Source organism: Chaetodon auriga, chromosome 20 (genome assembly GCF_051107435.1).
Source record: "Chaetodon auriga isolate fChaAug3 chromosome 20, fChaAug3.hap1, whole genome shotgun sequence".
NCBI classification, from domain to species: domain Eukaryota; kingdom Metazoa; phylum Chordata; class Actinopteri; order Chaetodontiformes; family Chaetodontidae; genus Chaetodon; species Chaetodon auriga.
This window is the reverse complement of record NC_135093.1, coordinates 9,372,590-9,390,709: the sequence shown is the minus strand read 5'-3', so window position 1 is coordinate 9,390,709 and position 18,120 is coordinate 9,372,590. Positions and strand designations below refer to the sequence as shown.

General features: G+C 43.1%; 1 protein-coding gene across 2 annotated transcripts; it reads left to right on the top strand.

Moving 5' to 3' along the window:
* Positions 1–265: 265 nt before the first annotated feature.
* nrap (nebulin-related anchoring protein) lies at positions 266–17,961 on the top strand. Of its 2 annotated transcripts, none has more exons than XM_076760043.1 (43): positions 266–416; positions 1,072–1,166; positions 1,302–1,389; positions 2,382–2,486; positions 2,940–3,047; positions 3,201–3,302; positions 3,466–3,570; positions 3,698–3,805; positions 3,890–3,997; positions 4,160–4,267; positions 4,645–4,761; positions 5,665–5,769; positions 5,943–6,044; positions 6,283–6,387; positions 6,543–6,641; positions 6,738–6,842; positions 6,957–7,064; positions 7,168–7,275; positions 7,414–7,611; positions 7,697–7,801; positions 7,902–8,000; positions 8,092–8,196; positions 9,183–9,290; positions 9,411–9,568; positions 10,120–10,273; positions 10,369–10,473; positions 12,068–12,166; positions 12,342–12,446; positions 12,544–12,651; positions 13,026–13,139; positions 13,278–13,475; positions 13,602–13,706; positions 13,925–14,023; positions 14,119–14,223; positions 14,326–14,433; positions 14,709–15,020; positions 15,103–15,207; positions 15,540–15,638; positions 15,770–15,874; positions 15,987–16,094; positions 16,208–16,519; positions 16,949–17,104; positions 17,197–17,961. In XM_076760043.1, exons 1-43 carry the CDS (start codon positions 351–353, stop codon positions 17,488–17,490), a joined length of 5,406 nt encoding a protein of 1,801 aa, XP_076616158.1. In that variant the 5' UTR covers positions 266–350; the 3' UTR covers positions 17,491–17,961. The 2 variants fall into 2 exon arrangements, with proteins under 2 accessions (XP_076616158.1, XP_076616157.1); XM_076760042.1 differs by having other exon boundaries at positions 3,195–3,302.
* The last annotated feature ends 159 nt before the right edge of the window (positions 17,962–18,120 follow it).

The following is an 18,120-nucleotide window of genomic DNA, read 5'->3' as shown; positions in this document are numbered from 1 at the left end:
AAGCAGCTGTCCAACTCAGGATCATGACACATACACAGTGACATCTGAACTCTCTGTCTGTCTCTCCTCCTGCAGACAGACAGCTGGTCTCAGCCAGTCCTCTGGCCTGATGCGTGGACGGGGGTTGGCCCATCATGGGACATGGTGTCAAGTAAGAGAGAGTTTCAAAGTTTGCCAGTCACAGAGCTAAGTTTACCTCCACCAGAGACGCACGAACACTGCTGTCTGGGAGTCTTTGCCAGTAAACCGCCTGACCGAGCTGCCTCTTGTTTTCGTCCAGCGTTTGACATTAATTCACGTCTTCTGATATTTTTCCTGAAGGGTTTTTGGGGAAAGGCCAAACATTCACCATGCAGTCCTGTGCCAGGTGTGGGTTTGTGGTCTACCCGGCTGAGAAGATCAACTGCATTGATCAGGTAACACAGAAATATTGTGACCCAAAGGAAGAAAGTTCAATCAGCTTTTTACATAACGCATTTGTGAAAAGGTAACATTGTAGGTGAAATGTGACATATTTCTATATAATAACAATAATAACAATCAACCTCAGTTGCATGAGACTTACCACAGAAAAACACAAACTGCTTAAATATAGCAACATTTGAGCTATTGCACAGAGGTGAATTTAATGATCTGCCAATAAACTACAGTTTAAAAATACAAAAAGTGTATTTAAAGCGACATCCTTCTTAATGTAGAGTTTTAATATGCTGTGGATCGGAGCAGTTTGACTAAAACTAGTAACAGATTACTGTTGTAACAGGTTTCACTGATCGCTGCGTTCTGCAGCATGAAAACCGCAAAGCTCTCTTTGCTGCTATGAGACATCTTATGAGACAGAAAACAAGAGGTGCACAATGTAAGAGACACATAAAATCTATATGTGAGTACAAGTCAGCGAGTCCAGATCAGGCTGTGATTGCTGCTGTTATTTAGGGCCTTGATCTGATGTTATTACCAGAAATGACCAGTCGAGGTTTTAAACATTTTCTGTCTCCAAATGCTAAACTGGATCCGAGTCATGTTTTAAGGAGCCTTTAAAATAATGCAATTTCTCTTTTTCTCTGGCAGAACTGGCATAAAGCATGTTTTCACTGTGACGTCTGTAAGATGGTGCTCACTGCCAATAACTTTGTCAGCCACAAGAAGAGGCCATACTGCTCTGTGTGAGTACAAGGCTTATTACTTGAGCCTAATTCCAAAAACTGATCTTTAGAGGCTGTTTGTGTGAAAATAAATCCCTTTTTTCCATTTGTTTCCAAGAAACTCAATGACCGTTTTTTTGTATCTCATCCCTCCAGGCACAATCCACGGAACAACACATTCACGAGTGTCTACGAGACCCCCATCAACATCAACGCCAAGAAGCAAAGCAAGGCGAGCAGTGAGGTGAGGTGGTGTCACATGCAGGAGCACACAAGCGGCGATGCGAGGCAAAGCATTTCAGCCTTGATCTGAGTCAAGGTGCCGTGTTGACAGGCCGACATAAGCCACTGTCTACGCGATGAGTCAATCAATTGTGCTGTTTTTAGATCATCTAAAAAGGGATTGATGCAGGCATTACAGCAGAATTTAGACCTAAATTTATCTATAGTATACAAACATTATTCTAGTGGTCCAGAACCACTGGTGACCCCACAGATGACTCAGATCTATTAACCTACAAACACAAACAGTCAGAAAGCTCATGATCTGACTCCAAGCAAGCGCATCATTACTGGCAAAAAAGGTCTCGTTCCCTCTTGGATGAGAGCGAAAAAAGGTGAACGGCTGCTTTGAGTCCACGGTGACGGCAGCGGTGAGGAATGGAAAGGGCTGCTCAGGTTATTTCTGTTCATGCGACAGAGGCGAGAGACACCCCCTCTGCTTAGCCCACTTCATGCTTCAGGGGGCTAAAATTATACGTCAGGAAAAACAGCCTCACTTCCCTTCCTCTCCTCTGCCCTGCCACCTGCTCCTATCTGTCTGTCTGTCTGTCTGTCTATGAGCTCATGCAAAGTTCTTATGCTTATATTAGCAGTAGGCTAGCAAGCTCATCAGCTACTGCTATATGCCACTATAGGGCTTAACTTGTTGATATTTGATACAGCAGGTCCTGCTTTATCTTGACTGGAACATCTCGGTTATTAATAATGGCGCTCTAATGTTATACCTCCATCTTTAAGCATGTGAGCTCAGGTTTGAAGCTGACAACATAAGGACATAGCGATGTTTGGCTCTGTGGATCTGAAGTTAGCTTAATATCAGTCAGAGCTTACAGTTTTTCGTGAGTTTGCAGCATCTAACGACCAAAGCGGATGCTGCAAACACACGTCTGGGGTGCGCGTGTGCAAATGTGTGCTGGCCTTGGCTTAACGCTTATCGTCTATGTGCACTTGTAGCTGAAGTATCGCGAAGATGGCGAGCGCTTTATGTCCACCTTCCACCATGACATGAGGTCCATGGAGCTGGAGAGGGCTCGCCTAGCCAATCAGATGGCCAGCCAGGTGAGCTCCCGCTAAAACAACTGGCCGTTACACCCAGTTAAAGGGAGTTCCAGCCCAAATTCTGATCCTGCCTGCAGTAACTTTTTGTTGGTTGTCTCTTAATGTATCAAGCAAACTGTCCTACTTCTCTGCTTTTTTTGTTCCCAGTGACTTTCTTTGCAAAACAGCTCTCTGTGTGCAGAGATCCCAGGTCTTCCCCCATATAACCAATACTGAGATTTTACTAGGCTGTCACTGTTATTGTGCCAAAGCGCTTCTTCTGTCTCTTTTATTTGGTCTATTTTAATTTTCTCAAATGTTTTGTTTGTGCTGACTCAACTGCGTAGACACAGATTTATTTGCACTGTATTACATTGGCACTTCTTCATTGAGGCTGAGTAAAGCAGAGAATGAGTGTTTAATAAGATCCTTAAGAAATGAACTGATCAGGTGTGTCTTCCATATTCCAAACAGGCCTTTCAGTCTCAGTCTGAGTTCTCACAGCAGCAGACATGGTACTCAGGCAAGGTGACCAAACAGGAGATAGTCACAATGTCTCAGTCCCAGAAGACCATCAGTGATGTGAGTACACATCTTTTTCCCCCCATTTAAACAACCTCTTATTTTAAAAAAAAACCCATATATGGGGTCATTATGCCTTTAGATGAATAAAGTGAAACTGTCTGTTTTGCATCAGTATTGGTCACATGATTGATTCTTCTTTGGCAGGTGCAGTGCACAGAGGAGTATGAGCAGTCAAAAGGAAAAGGCAGCTTCCCTGCCATGATCACACCAGGATACCAGACTGCTAAACAAGCCAATACTTTGGCCAGTAATGTAAGTTAGTGTATATTTTTTCATGTCTTTTTCTGGACCAGACAGGCCAAAATTTAAACTCTAATAATTCACATCAGCTAATTCTCTTGGGTGAATATGTGTCTCTGTCAGTGGCTGATGTGAGCCAAAGACAGTCAATGTTTTTCTTTTTCTTTCTCTTCAGCTGGAATATAAAAAAGGACATGAGGAGAGAGTTTCAAAGTACACCACGTTTGTTGACCCCCCGGAGGTGCTTCTGGCCAAGAAACAAGGACAAATTGTTAGCGATGTAAGGTTAAGCCTTTCGTGATGACGTGATGATGTTATTGACAGGACGTGCTGTATTCAGCCGTCTTTTTCGGTTAACTTAAAAATCATGTCGGTGTGTGTCTGAATCCCTGTTTCTCTTCCTCCAGTACGCTTATACAGAAGAGTACGAGCAGCAGAGGGGTAAAGGTAGTTTTCCTGCACATCTTACACCTGGATACAAGATGTCAAAGAAGGCCACTGAGCAGGCCAGTGATGTAAGTAGAGATAAAAAAAAGTGCACACATGCATACAAACACTGTCGCAGACCCCTGATGGCAATGGCTCTTCACATCCTGCAGATAAAGTACCGTCAGATGTACGAACAGGAGATGAAGGGTAAAGCCAGCACAGAGGCAGCTGTGGCTGAAGCAGTTCACGCCAAAGAAAACGCAGAGAACTACAGCCAGGTGAGGAATTCACTCCCATCATGCATCAGGATACATACAGTGCTGTACATCTTATTTCAACCCACTAAAAGCTTTTTGAAAAAAGTTTACTGCTCTTCATGAATTATTTGCATTACTTGCAGTATTTTTACACATTTTAAATAAGTTCTCCTCTCTTTGCAGATTGCCTACACTGAGGAGTACGAGCAGCAGCGAGGCAAAGGGAGTTTCCCTGCCATGATCACTCCCGGTTACTATCTTGCAAAGAAGGCTCAGGAAAACGCTAGTGATGTGAGTATCAACCTGACAGCAACCAGAGGGCCCTCTGTGAGACTTCATTAGGTCTTGAGGCTAACATTGAAGTGGTTGGAAGGTTGGTTTGTCTGTTGTGCAGTTAAAAAAAGGGGAACCTGTAACAGTTGTGTAACTTAATGCTGTCAAAATATTACAGAGTGTAGGGTGTGAGAGATCCGGCTTCATCTGTCACCTGACCTTGTCATCACTGGGCAGAATAGATGAGGGACTACAATGGGAAAGCTTCCCCATGTTGTCATTCTTTAAACTCTCCACCCTGACTAAATTAGACTGTGTTTGTCTGTGTGTTTGTGTACCGCTAATCTCCATGTTGTCCTCCTACATGCACTCGATCATCTTTCGTCCCTTTGCAGCTAAAATACAAGAAGGACTTAAACAAGTTGAAGGGCACCTCGCACTTCCATAGTCTGACATCCGAGGACAACCTGGCTCTGAAGAACGCCCGGAAGATCAACAAGATAGTCAGTGAGGTGAGTTTGTCAGTGAGACCAGATTTCATTCAGGATATTTGTCTTTTATCTTATTTCTATCTTTATCCAGGAGGTTGTTTTTTTATGAGTAAATCTAAGCGAAAGTCTATGACAAAGCTTTTCCAAATGTTGCTGCTCAGTGTGTATGTGTTTAAGAGCTAGAAATATCAGGGATACTGTGTCAGTTTCCAGCAGACATGAAGCCACCCAACTTGCATTTTCGGCATCTGTGACATGCCTGTCCGGTGGGGTTACAGCTTACCTCCAAGGCCACAGGACATCCTGTCAAACTAACGTTACCTCACTCAGAAACACAGTGCTTCACTCTAAAGCAGCTATTCTGAGCCTTGGGAATACGATATATAAATGTTAGGTATTAGCATCCATCCTGGGCCTTGCCTTCCATTAAAAACCACGAGTCTGTGAACAATGTTTGGAGGTGACAGATTCTCCTCATGGAGGAGCCAAGCTGTCATCGTTAGGCTTAAAACTGAAGGGTTGTCTTAGGGACTCTGTGATGGTGACCGATTAGTGGCAGAAACTTTATATTTAGCACATGGCAAAGTGACACAAAGGATCATCTGTGACTGTTCAGCGATGAAAAAAGAGGGTTACAGGTAAAAAATGTTACGAAGCAGCTGCTGTCATTGTTCATCACCCACTACCCACTGCAATAATGCTCCTCTGTGCAAGGAGAGGAGACTGAGGGACTTTGCACATTGAACTTTATTCTTATACTAATTCTAATCTATTTTTTAAATCTAGTACAGTAGTTTCTGTGCAGTGATTTTCTTACCTACATCAGGTCAGCTTGATGTAATGAGTTGCTGCTGCAACACTGCAATTTCCCTGAGGGGATCATTAAAGTGCTCTATCTATGTATCATCTGTCTGTACCTAACAGGTGGAGTATAAGAAGGACCTGGAGAACACCAAAGGTCACAGCATCAATTTCTGTGAGACGCCACAGTTTCAAAATGCTGCCAAAGTGGCCAAGTTCACAAGCGATGTAAGTACAACACAATTTATTTCACATTATTGTGTTATAGACAAAATATTCTAGCCTACGACTGACCAATAAAATCATTTATTTGGACTGTGCATGTCATGAGGGCAAATGTGTGGATGTTATATTAGAGTCCTGCATACTGATTTCTCTTCATCGTCCCATATTTTTAAAAGAACAAGTACAAAGAGAAGTACACCAGCAATATGAAGGGCCACTATGAAGGCCTCGATAAGAAGACCATGCACGCCATGAAAGCCAGGAAACTGGCCAGTGATGTAAGTCTGGTTTTACCATAACACAGAAATGCAATTTGTGGACCTCCCATGCTTGGATCCAGTTTTATACTCAACAGCTTCTCTCCTTCACCTGTCATTTTCTTTTGCTGACAAAAAAGCAGTTTGCATATTACATTTGCATATGGCATATGGTTTATGAGGGTTGAATTATGTAATCTGACATAAAAACAGAATAACTGCTGTGCCGGAAATATCACTGACATCTTCTGAATTCCAGATTGCTTATAAACAAGGATCTGAACAGGACCAGGGTGAATACAACTACCCAGCCACCCTCACACCAGGCTACCAAAGCCAAAGGAAACTGGACCCACTGAAAGAGGTGAGTTCTCTCAAATCGAGTCCAGAGTCATTATTTTACAGTACTAAGTCAATATGAAGCGTAGATGCGGATTACTTAGAAATGACAAAAGAAAATGTTTTTTCTAGGTAGACATGCATTATTTGTAATAATTGTTTCCTTTATTATGACTGCAGAAGAACTACAGGCAACACATTGACCAGGTCAAGTACAGTCTGGTGACAGACACACCTGAGATTGTTTTAGCAAGGAAAAACGCTCAGCTGGTCAGCAAGGTAGCAACGACACACACTTATACACCGATAATCACCACGCTGACTCTATACTGCGCTGACTGTAGAGGGTGAATGTGTTATCTATGTGTCTTTTAGCAAAATTACAAAGCAGATTATGAGAAGACCAAACATCAGTACACACTGTCCGAGGACCTGCCCCAAATCCAAAATGCCAAAGCCAACGCTGCCTTGTGCAGTGATGTAAGTCGAGCCACAGACGTGCTCTGCATGCATCAGACCTCATTCACATGGTCTCTGATCATCACATCTCATGCTTCAAAGTGAGAATTTGACATTTTGAATTTGTCGCTCCAGATCAGATATAAGGAGGCGTGGGAGAAAACCAAGTCGAAAGCCTGCGACATCGGCGTGGACGACCTGAGCGTCAAAGCGGCGAAGGCCTCCCGGGACCTCGCCAGTGATGTGAGCAAACACGCACCTGTCTCCACTGCGAGGCGACTCGATCTAAATGAGAGAGCGCTAATGTCTGAGCAAATTAATTAAGTCAGATGATCATGTGTTTCAGATTAAATACAAAGAAACCTACATGAAGGACAAGGAAAAGGCAGTGGGGATCAACATGAGCGATTCCAAGACTCTGCACTCTCTTCAAGTGGCCAAGATGAGCAGTGATGTAAGCACAAGTCGTTTTGACCAGTAATTAATGGTATTTATTCACTCATATAACACTTAATGGACCTACAGCAAATGTCAAACAGTACACTCGCACATATTTTGTATTTTTTGTTTTTTTTCAATGGTCACAACTCAGATTGAGTACAAGAAGGGCTCCAAGGAGAGCCAGGCCCAGTACAGCCTTCCTCACGACATGATCAACCTGAGCCACGCCAAAAAGGCTCAGGCCCTCGCCAGTGATCTGGAATATCGCACAAAGCTGCACGACTACACCGTCATGCCTGATGACATCAAGGTCCAGCAGGCTAAAAAGGCTTATTCCCTGCAAAGCGAGGTGAGACAGGAGTCCTTGTCTGCTATACAAATGGCGATACAAAAATATTACCTGGTTTTGAATTTCCTCTTAATTTGCTCCGCAGAACCAGTATCGTTCAGACCTGAACTGGATGAAAGGAGTGGGCTGGGAGACTGAAGGGTGCATGAACATTACCCAAGCCAAGAAAGCTGGAGAGCTGCTCAGTGATGTCAGTGCAAGTGATGTGTTTGTGTGTTTGTTTTTCAGTTTCTTAATAATCTTTATACTGTATTAGGCACAATGTTGATCTACTGCCCTTTTCCTCACAGAATAAATACCGTCAGAAAGCAGACACCATCAAGTTCACCCAGGTGGCAGATGACCTCTCCATCAAACACGCCAAGAAGAGCCAGGAACTGCAGAGCGACGTATGATCTTCAACTGTAAAGCTGTGCTCATGTAGTGCATGTTATTATGGTGCACTAAAGCATCATGTGTTTGTCTGATTCTGTTTTTCAGCTGGCGTACAAAGCAGACACAGAGCAGATCATACACCAGTACACCATGACCAAAGACGAGCCTCTTTTCAGACAAGCAAAGGCTAACGCTGACCTTCTCAGTGGGGTAAGTTCGGTGGATTTTATCCCAATATTCTGCCATATTTCAAACTGATCCATTCAGTATCCACAAACATACATTACAGCAGTAAATCAGCACTATAATCTATTTCCATCCATGACATATGCTGGCAGATGTTTCATAGCAGAAGTCTGTATGTTTGCATTATAAAGAGTTTACATTTTCAGTGTGCAAGCAGGAGATGCAATAATCGCATTATATGCTTAACATATCTTCCTTATAGTGTCTTATCTTTGCAATATATCCGATCACATATATTGCACATTGCCTATTTTCTCCATCCCTTGCAGCCCTAGTATTCACCTTGTTTTGTTGGACATCATGGTGGGTCTGCAGAGCCATTACAGTGTTGCTTCAAGCACAGGAAATGCAGTTGTTAAACTATAAAATGTAGATTTTTTTGCTGGTTCAGCATGGTCTCCTCCCAGTTGGTCCAAATCATTCAACTCAGGATTCTTATAACTTATTTAGTGCTCCCACAAGGCACAAAATAAAGTTGATTAACCAAGGACTTAGTCCATTAATTAGACATTACAGAAATTAGAGTAGTATTGAAAATCAACCAAATCCTAAAGGACATAATGTGCTTTAACCGTTTAAACCCACGCCACGTTTGACACAAAAAGGTGATTCATGGCCAGTTTTAGAAGTTGTCTGGTCAATTACAGCTGAAGTAAAGAAGTATTGTGCAGCTTTATGTTCTGCCTGCACAAATGTTTTACCTCAAATTTACATTTCTCACAAAACGACTTACACACAACTTTAAAAGCTGAAGAAAATAAATTCTCATCCTATGTCATCATTACAGTACGTCATCCTTGCATCTTGTTTTTTCAATAATCAATCAACATAGAAATGGCAATATAAACCTATTTTTGAGATGACTCTTAAAGGAGGAGATTAACTAAGTATAACCTTTCTATCTGTTTGAATGCAACGTTGTACAGATTTCTGCTTTTTGCTGTTTTTAGAAAGTGTACAAGAGCAACTGGGAGAAGCAGAGGGAAAAGGGCTTCGAGCTATGTCTGGACTCTCTCTCCATACTGACCGCTAAAGCCAAGAGAGACCTGGCCAGTGATGTGAGTAAAAGCAGTTTTTAATGTTGGCCTGAGGAGAAAATCTGCATTTTTCCCAATAAATTTAGGCAAATTAATCGACTGGTTGTTGGTAAAAACCACTGATATCTTGTCTCTTCATAGATCAAGTATAAGGCGCAGTATGAGAAAAACAAAGGGAAGGTGATTGGCATTAAGTCGGTCAGTGATGACTCTCAGATGGCCCACTCTGCTCTGGCCACCAAGCTACAGAGTGACCGCCACTACAAGAAGGACTATGAGGACACCAAGACTAAATACAGGTGAGGCTCATGACTTTGATGGGACCTTTTAACACTCCGCTCTTGGTCCTTCAGAATTAGATCTGATCAATGTTAATATCACGCTTGAGACAGCTGCTAAGATAAACAGTCACTGCAGCTCTGATTTAAAGCTGGACTAATGTCAAAACAGACAAAATGTGTGATTTACTATGGATTTTACCAACGTCCCGATCACATTGTCCTCTTCAGCAAATTAGTACAAGATCACGTGAAATCCCCTTAACTGACGTGTACGGTTAGGTTTTCAAAGCTAAAATACCTGCTTTACTTTCATGCCAGCAGTCATTTTCACTCTGACAAACACTTGACTTACACATAAGCGTTTGTTGAGGAAAAAGACTTCACAGGCCTTCGCTTTGATAAAGTCCACAGCAAGATGAAGTGCTTCAGTATCCTTCTTTTTCAGAGGCAATGACCCCAATAACCAAAGAGCATTGATCAGGCATAATACCTGGAGAACTGGCCTTAAATTTTGTGTCATATTGGAACAAAACTCCTCATTTGCTGTGTGAAATTCATCTTGTTCGCAGTGTTTCTCTGGATATGTTGAACATCAGCCATGCCAAGAAGGCTCAAGACCTGGCAACCGAGACCAATTACAGGACTTTCCTCCATGAGTACACGACTCTGCCGTCTGACATGAACGTTGCCTGGGCTAAGAAGGCCTATGGGCTGCAGAGCGATGTAAGTCTCACAGTTACGCATCGAATAACTGCATGTTCTATGCGAAAGAAAAAGAATTTGCCATTTGAATGTATTGTCTGTGCGTCTGCTTTTAGAAACAGTACAGGTCAGATCTGAACTGGATGAAGGGCGTCGGCTGGGAGGCCTCAAAATCTCTGGACATCCAGCAGGCGAAGAAAGCTGGGGCGCTCGTCAGCGAGGTAACCTACGACCCAGAGTGCTTTGCTGGAATCAGCTGCAGGATGAGGGGTGAAACAGTAATGTTAAAAAAAGACAGAAAAATATCTACACTTCAGTGGTTTAATGCTAACCCACAGCAATAGCATATTTCCATCCTTGACCTTCATTAACATTTCCCTCATTTATGGTAATTGTATTGAAAGTCAGATGTAATTTAAAGCAATTATCATGCAGTGTATGATTAACCACATTCAAATGCTATTAATAGCTACAGAGCTATGTAGGTAATTTAGCACAGGGAGCATGAGAAAGTGATAAGCATGATTGCGTAACATGTGACTGGAAGGCACATATCTAGGTTTACGGCTTAGGTCAGAATGTATTTAAAGCGCTGCGGACCATTCCTGTTCTCCAGAAACTGGGTTAAGTGTGTGGACTCCACCCGGCTCTAACGAGACCACACTGATTATAGTAACTGAAGCTGTCACATATTAATAAACTTCAATAATAAGGGTCCGTCGCCCCCTTGTTTCTCTCACTCTTCACCAAATTAATTAGGTTTTTGGGGCCTTGTTGCTTACTTTGGAATATGACATCAATTTTTTTAGAGAGGTAGATCAGGAAACACGTGTCGTTTGTGCGATCTGGACCTTCTAAGGGATGTGAAGCATCCCTCATTAACGCCAGGTGTCCAGTTGCCCAAAAGCTTCTTGGTGCCCAGATCGTCTCGTTCAGTGTTTGGAAACAGCACCCAGAGGCTTTATTATGGAAACTCTGCAGCTCTGATTTCCTATCTGCTTTTGGCAATTTGAGTTCCGTCCATTTTCAACAAGTTTAAAGTCAGACATTTAGAAAAATCCTATATTTTGTTGCTCAAACATCAAACCTGTTAATGGAACAGAGGGCTCTTTAACTGAAGAAATAGGCCACTCAACTCCCTCCATCACTAAAACTCCCACAAGGTTAGCCTTTAAAATGGCCTTTACTGTGTCCTTTAATCTCTTCCCATCAGTTTCACTGCGCAGCTTTCAAGTTTATATATGAAGATTATTTTCTATTCAAGCAAAATTATTGTCCTCTCAACTCCTTCCTAAGCTTTTTACTACATTGTGTAAAATTTCAAACAAAAATGAAACCCCCTCTTATCCACAGACTCTTTCAGAAACACTTTTTTGATTTGCATGCAAACGGTGCATAAAGATATTTCTGTGACACATCCAGCGCAGACTGGCAACACCAGCCTCTATTCATAAGCTCTTTATAAGCAGCTACTTATTTTAAGGGTCATTCCAGTCAGGCCTACCAACATTAGACCGCACATAAATAGAACAGAGCATCGAGTTCGTCCTGTGCAAACATAGATACATGCACATATCTATGTCAGTATATATCCAGACATGTACTGTATATTTGACTGTCTTGCAACAAATACTGTGCAAAGTTTGCTTTTGTTTCATTTTCCCAGGCAGCTTGTTTGTGAGCACAGCTGTTTATGATAATATTGTGCCCTCTACTGTTTGTCAAATGCATGTGCAGCTGTTTGTTTATGGCTTCATCTCACTGTGAAGATCATTCTGGTATATTTATGTCTAGTTATTTCTTTTTTTAATCTAGAAAAAGTACCGTCAACACGTGAGCGCTCTGAAGTTTACCAGCGTTGAAGACAGTCCAGAGATGGTTCAGGCCAAAGTCAGCAACAAACTGGCTGTTGACGTGAGTTCGGCTGTCATTTGTGCTGTCAATCCTTTATTTAATGCACAGTTTGCACCTAAAATGAAGAAAATCTGATGCATCAGGAATTGCACTCATGGCCTGTCATAAATGCTGCAAATATGGCGTATGTGAATAGACAGAGGAAGCTTATAATGCCTTGCTTTTGTCTTTACAGAGGTTGTACAGAGAGAAGGGTGAAAACATGAAGCACAACTACACACTCAGTGGCGCGCTGCCTGAGATGGTTCAGGCCAAGCTCAATGCTACGAACCTCAGCGAGGTAAAACCACACGCACACACACGAAATCCACCAAGCAGCCAATCAAACCATCCACTCAGCTGCCTTTAGTTTATACATCTGCCTTGTGCATTTTCAGAGCTGTTACAAACAGTCCTGGATGAAGATACGCGATGGTGGTTACAAGCTGCGTCTGGATGCCATTCCCTTCCAGTCTGCCAAAGCTTCTGCAGAGATCCTCAGCGATGTGAGCTTACAGCTTAACGCTTCTTGTTAACATGTCATGTCATTTTCACAGCACGCCAAGTGGTGGAAGAAGGAGTCAGATCCTTTACTTCTGTAAAAGTAAAGATACCACAATCTAAAAATAGTCCATCAGTCCTGCATTTAAAATGTTCAACAAAAGCACAGAGGAGTCATCAGCAGCAGCAAAATATACTTAATGTGTTCATGCAGAGACATGATGCCTGTAACTGAGATATGTTAGCATGAATAACACTATTAGATTTTTAGGACTCTGTTAAAGCACAATTTGATTGTCTGTTCAACACACTGATGCCTGAAAACATTTGACTTTCCTCATCTTGCTACATGTTGAAAGTGACTGATTTGTCATTTCAGCAAAAGTACAAAGAAGAATTTGAGAAGACCAAAGGGAAGATGATCGGGCTGAAGGGTCTGCAGGATGACATGAACATCGCTCACTCGGTCCAAGCCAGCAAGCTGCAGAGTGATGTAAGTGCGCCTTAACCCTAACTCAGCACACACACACACACACACACACACACACACACACACACACACACACACACGAATTCAAATAAAATATTAAATCACAAACACTCTTGCTCACTTTGTCCCTTTAATCCCCAGATTAAGTATAAGCAGGACTCGGCGAAGGAGCTCTCAAAGTACCGCCTCTCCATGGACATGATGGAGGTCGCCCACGCTAAAAAGGCCCAGTCGCTGGTCAGTGATCAGGACTACAGGCTCACCCTGCATCAGTACACCTCGCTGCCCGAGGACATGACGGTGCAGGCGGCCAAGAGAGCATACGCTCTGCAGAGTGAGGTGAGAATTACAGGTGTTTTAGTACAATAAAGTATTTAGAACAATTATCCAACTGCATGTTTGAAAGGTGAATTGAAAAAACTGTGTAAGTAAGAGTGTGTATTTTCCTGTGTGTGTTTGTCACAGAACGTGTATCGCTCTGACCTGAACTACCTGCGTGGTGCTGCCTGGATCGCCACAGGAGCTCTGCAGATTGAAGGCTCCAAGAAGGCCACAGACCTGATCAGTGATGTAGGACGTCTTGTTTTCTTTTTTTTTTTTTGTCTTTGTGTTCAGTGTACATACAGCACTTCAGGCTGCTCTGCATGTTGATCTAGATCTTATCGTATTGATATTCATTGCTGATTTTTCTGTATTTTGAATGTTGATTTCCTTGTTGACAATGCAAAACATTGACTTGATTCACCCTGAAATCTACTAATTCCGCTTTGTTATTTCTTCTGTCACAGAAAAAGTACCGTCAGCAGCCGTACAACTTCAAGCACACCTCTGTCGCTGACTCTCCAGATATCATCCATGCTAAGCTCAGTGGACAGATCACAAATGAAGTGAGACAATCAGCTTGTTGTTTTAGGTCTGTTCCAGTTGGTTGTTTTCCATTTAATTGAGATTTAATTAAGAGTTTTCTCCCTCTCTCCCGCAGCGTTTGTACAAAGAAAAAGGGGTGAGTGACCAGCACAACTACACTATAACTACTGAGAGACCAGAGATCACACAAGCAAAGATCAATGCAGCCAACTTCAGTGAGGTAATGACCTGTGCACCTTACAATATACTCTAGACATCTGCGACTTATTTCCCTTCATAGTGTGTGTTATCTTAAGGTTAATGGCCTGTCTCTCTGCTTTAGATCAAGTACAGAGAGTCCTGGCACACTCTGAGGGCTCAGGGCTACAAACTCACCATGCAGGACATCCCCTTCCAGGCTGCCAAGAGCTCCACGGGCATCGCCAGTGACGTAAGAGCATATGAGACAGTGAAACAGTGAAAAACAGAAAAGTCAAAAATATCCACCAAAAGAGAGACCACATGCATATATCAAATGTAAAACAAAAAGCTATGGCCTTTAAAATTGACCACAGAGTTGAATCAACACCTCTCTGAGTTTAAAAAATGAGCTCAGCTTCAGAGAAATAGGATTTATTGCAGGGCTATAACGCTGAGTTGTCAAAATGTAGACACGTTGCTTGCAAGGGGACGCAAACTGCAACCAACTTTTCTATGTCTCTGCAGTACAACTACAAACACAACCACCTGCTGGAGAAAGGGAAGCACATTGGGGTCAAAAGCGTCTTGGACGACCCGCGTCTCCTACACTGCCTGCAGGCGGGCCGGCTGGCCAGCGACCAGGAGTACCGCAAGGACGCGCTGACGGCCAGCGGGCAGTACCACCTCACCCCAGACATGATTCACCTGGTGACGGCGAAGAATGCCCAGGCCCTCGCCAGCGACCAGGACTACAGGAAGAAACTGCATGAGTACACGGTGCTGCCCGACGACATGAAGGTCAAGTGGGCCAAAACGGCTTACAACCTGCAGAGCGAGGTGAGGGGTGTGGGCGAGGAAGGGACGGGAACACAAAAGGACGACTCAAATGGACTGACATGTTTTGTTGTTTTGTGTCTAGAAACTCTACAAGTCAGACCTCAATTTCATGAAAGGAGTGGCCTGGGACGGCGTGGGTGCACCTCAGCTGGAGTCGGCTAAGAAGGCTGGAGAACTTCTGAGTGATGTGAGTACATGTGGAAAATCTTGTGTTATTGCATGCAGGGCAATTGTAGCCAGGATTTAAAAAATTGTAGTGGTTATGAGTCCTCCAATGCACGTCCTCATAGAATTTTGTTTATTTTTTTCTTTTCTTATCTTTTTCTTTCTTCTGTAATATTTCTAACATTTTTTATAACAGGTGAGATATTTGGCTTTCGGAACCACATTTTACTGAAATCTGCAATGTTGCACTTTTTTAAAGTTCCTACGTTTCACTTCAATGATGTTTTGAAGTCTTTTGAAGTCGCATGTGTATTTTCTGCTGCTAACGTATGAGTGTGGTCTTCCTTCATACAGAAGAAGTATCGTCAGCTGCCAGACAGCCTGAAGTTCACGTCGGTGGCTGACTCTCCTGACATCGTCCATGCTAAGACGAGCTATCAGCAGTGCAGTGAGGTAGGGAGAAAAGATAAAGAATGCTTAAGAAATGATTCAGAACTTCTGTTATTGTATCTGTGAATTCTTTAGAAAAATTGTGGGTGTTGTGAGCTGCTAATGACAGCGCTGCTCATGTCTTTACGCTGCAGAGGCTGTACAAATCTGGGAAGAATGACGACATGCATAAGTACACTTTACACCCAGACGATCCAGACTTCATCAGAGCCAAGATAAACGCCCAGCAGATTAGCGATGTAAGGCCACTTCTCACAATGCTAAATACCAGTCAGTGATTTTAACTCCACGTGGAAAGATGCCAGTAACACTTTGGGACATTTTTATCTTCAAAATTCTTTTCCCATGCAGAAAGTTTACAAGTCATCTGGGGAGCAAGTGAAGACATCGGGCTATGACCTGAGGCTGGATGCTATCCCCTTCCAAACTGCAAAGGCCTCCAGAGAAATTGCCAGTGATGTGAGTTCATGTGAATCAGCTCAGTTTCAAAGTCCCTTCAGTCTGTCTTAAAACCACAAAAATAAATTTAGTCACAACAACTCTTGAAAACAGTCTCTTTGGCCCTCCCACAGTTCCGCTACAAGGAGTCCCATCTGAAAGAGAAGGGCCAGCAGGTGGGGCTGCGCTGTGTGGAGGACGACCCTAAGATGGTGCACTCTCTGGCAGCCAGCAAACTCCAGAGCAACCTGGAGTATAAACGCCAGTCCAAGGAGGAGCGGGCCCAGTACAAAATCCATGCGGACCAGCCTGAGTTCCTGCAGGCCAAAAAGAGTCAGGCTCAGGCCAGTGACCTCACCTACCGCCACAAGCTCCACGACTACACCTGCGACCCTGAACAGCTCAATGTGAAGCATGCCAAACAGGCCTACAAGCTGCAGAGCGACGTAAGTCATATGACGGTTAAAATGTGTTTCAAATGGCTTCTTTGCAGCCAATCTCGGTATTCAATTCACAATTATCTTATCTATGTATATGACATTCTTTAAATCATGCAGCTTTATGGTAAAGCACTGCGCACAGGGGCCTTAAAGGTCCCAGGTTTCTCATGTGGCAATGGCTTTATGGTAATTCGATTCATATTAGAGTAATACGCACACCTGAAGAACAATTAACAATCAAAATGTTGTAAAGAGGTAATAAAATATGGCCTCATTTTTGCCCCTAGCAGGTTAATCTGACCCTCAAGGTAGATCATGTTAATGTGAAATTGTGGTGAGAGACATAACAAGTATTCAACTTGCAGGCCCACGTCAACCAATTTTATTCCTGCAGTAGCGATGCACCAATCTAACTGTTGCTCGTTTTTGTTGCAGGTGAGCTACAAGTCAGACCTGAACTGGATCAAAGGAGTGGGCTGGACCCCTCCTGGCTCCCACAAGGCCGAGCTCGCCCGCCGGGCTGCAGAGCTGGGGCTGGCTGAGGGAGTCAGCACCGATGAGGCTATCGCAAAGTATCAGCACATGATGATGGTGAGGGAATGTGGATGCTGAATTCAATACAATATCATGTGCAGGTTCTTTAAAGATGAGCTTGTTAACTCTCTCCACGTTCCTTCTCTCAGCTGCACCACCAGCAGCGGATGATGGAGCAGCAGCAACAGCAACAGACTTCAGAGCAGGTGGAGACAAGCGAGGAGATTCAGCAGGGCGTCAACATGGACGCCATGGAGGTCCTTCACGTCAAGAGGAAGAAGACCATCCAGACTGTCCAGAAAAAGTCCACCACCACCACAACTTCGTTCAAATCAATGGAGAAGAAGTCCAGCACCACCTCCTCCACCTCCTCATCGTCTGCCATTCAGAACACAGTCAAGACGTCCATGTCTAGTAAAGCTGCTGCGATAGAAGATGCGTAGATCAGAGGAGTTTTTATAGATGATAGTGTTTAGAGAACGTTAAGGACGGCCACTGTCAGAGAGTGCGGGGGAGTTTTACTGAGGGGATTACTTTACAGATGGTATATGTGGTATCTTCTTTGATGACTGTTGTGTAGTTACATGAGATGACACACCAGAGCTCCTGTGGGTGCTACAACGAACTGCAAAATGTAGTTTAAATGATGACAAAGAGGATTAAGCATGTTGAATTAGCACAGGACTTGTCAAGTTTTTGAAGTGAAAAGGATGGTCAACGAAGTGGTGAGCAAAAAGGAAGTCAGAGAGAAACTTTATTTTCAGATTGAATGCAAGGCATTTTTGACATTTTATCCAAACTTCTGAATGGATGCATCTGAATTAAGTTGCCTGTAAAGGACCATGTTCAACACCAGTTCAAGCATAAACATCATGGATATCAAATCTGAATTCAGGCTGTTTCAGGATAAAAGTGATACTGTATGAAGAGCATTTAGCTTTTGTATATTGAGTATGTTTAGAAGATATGAAGCTGGACTTGTAGATTGTGATATGACCAGCACTGCAGAGGTTTTTTCATCGTTTGATTTTTTTATTATTATCTTCAGAGAAGAACACGTGCAGCAAGTTCAA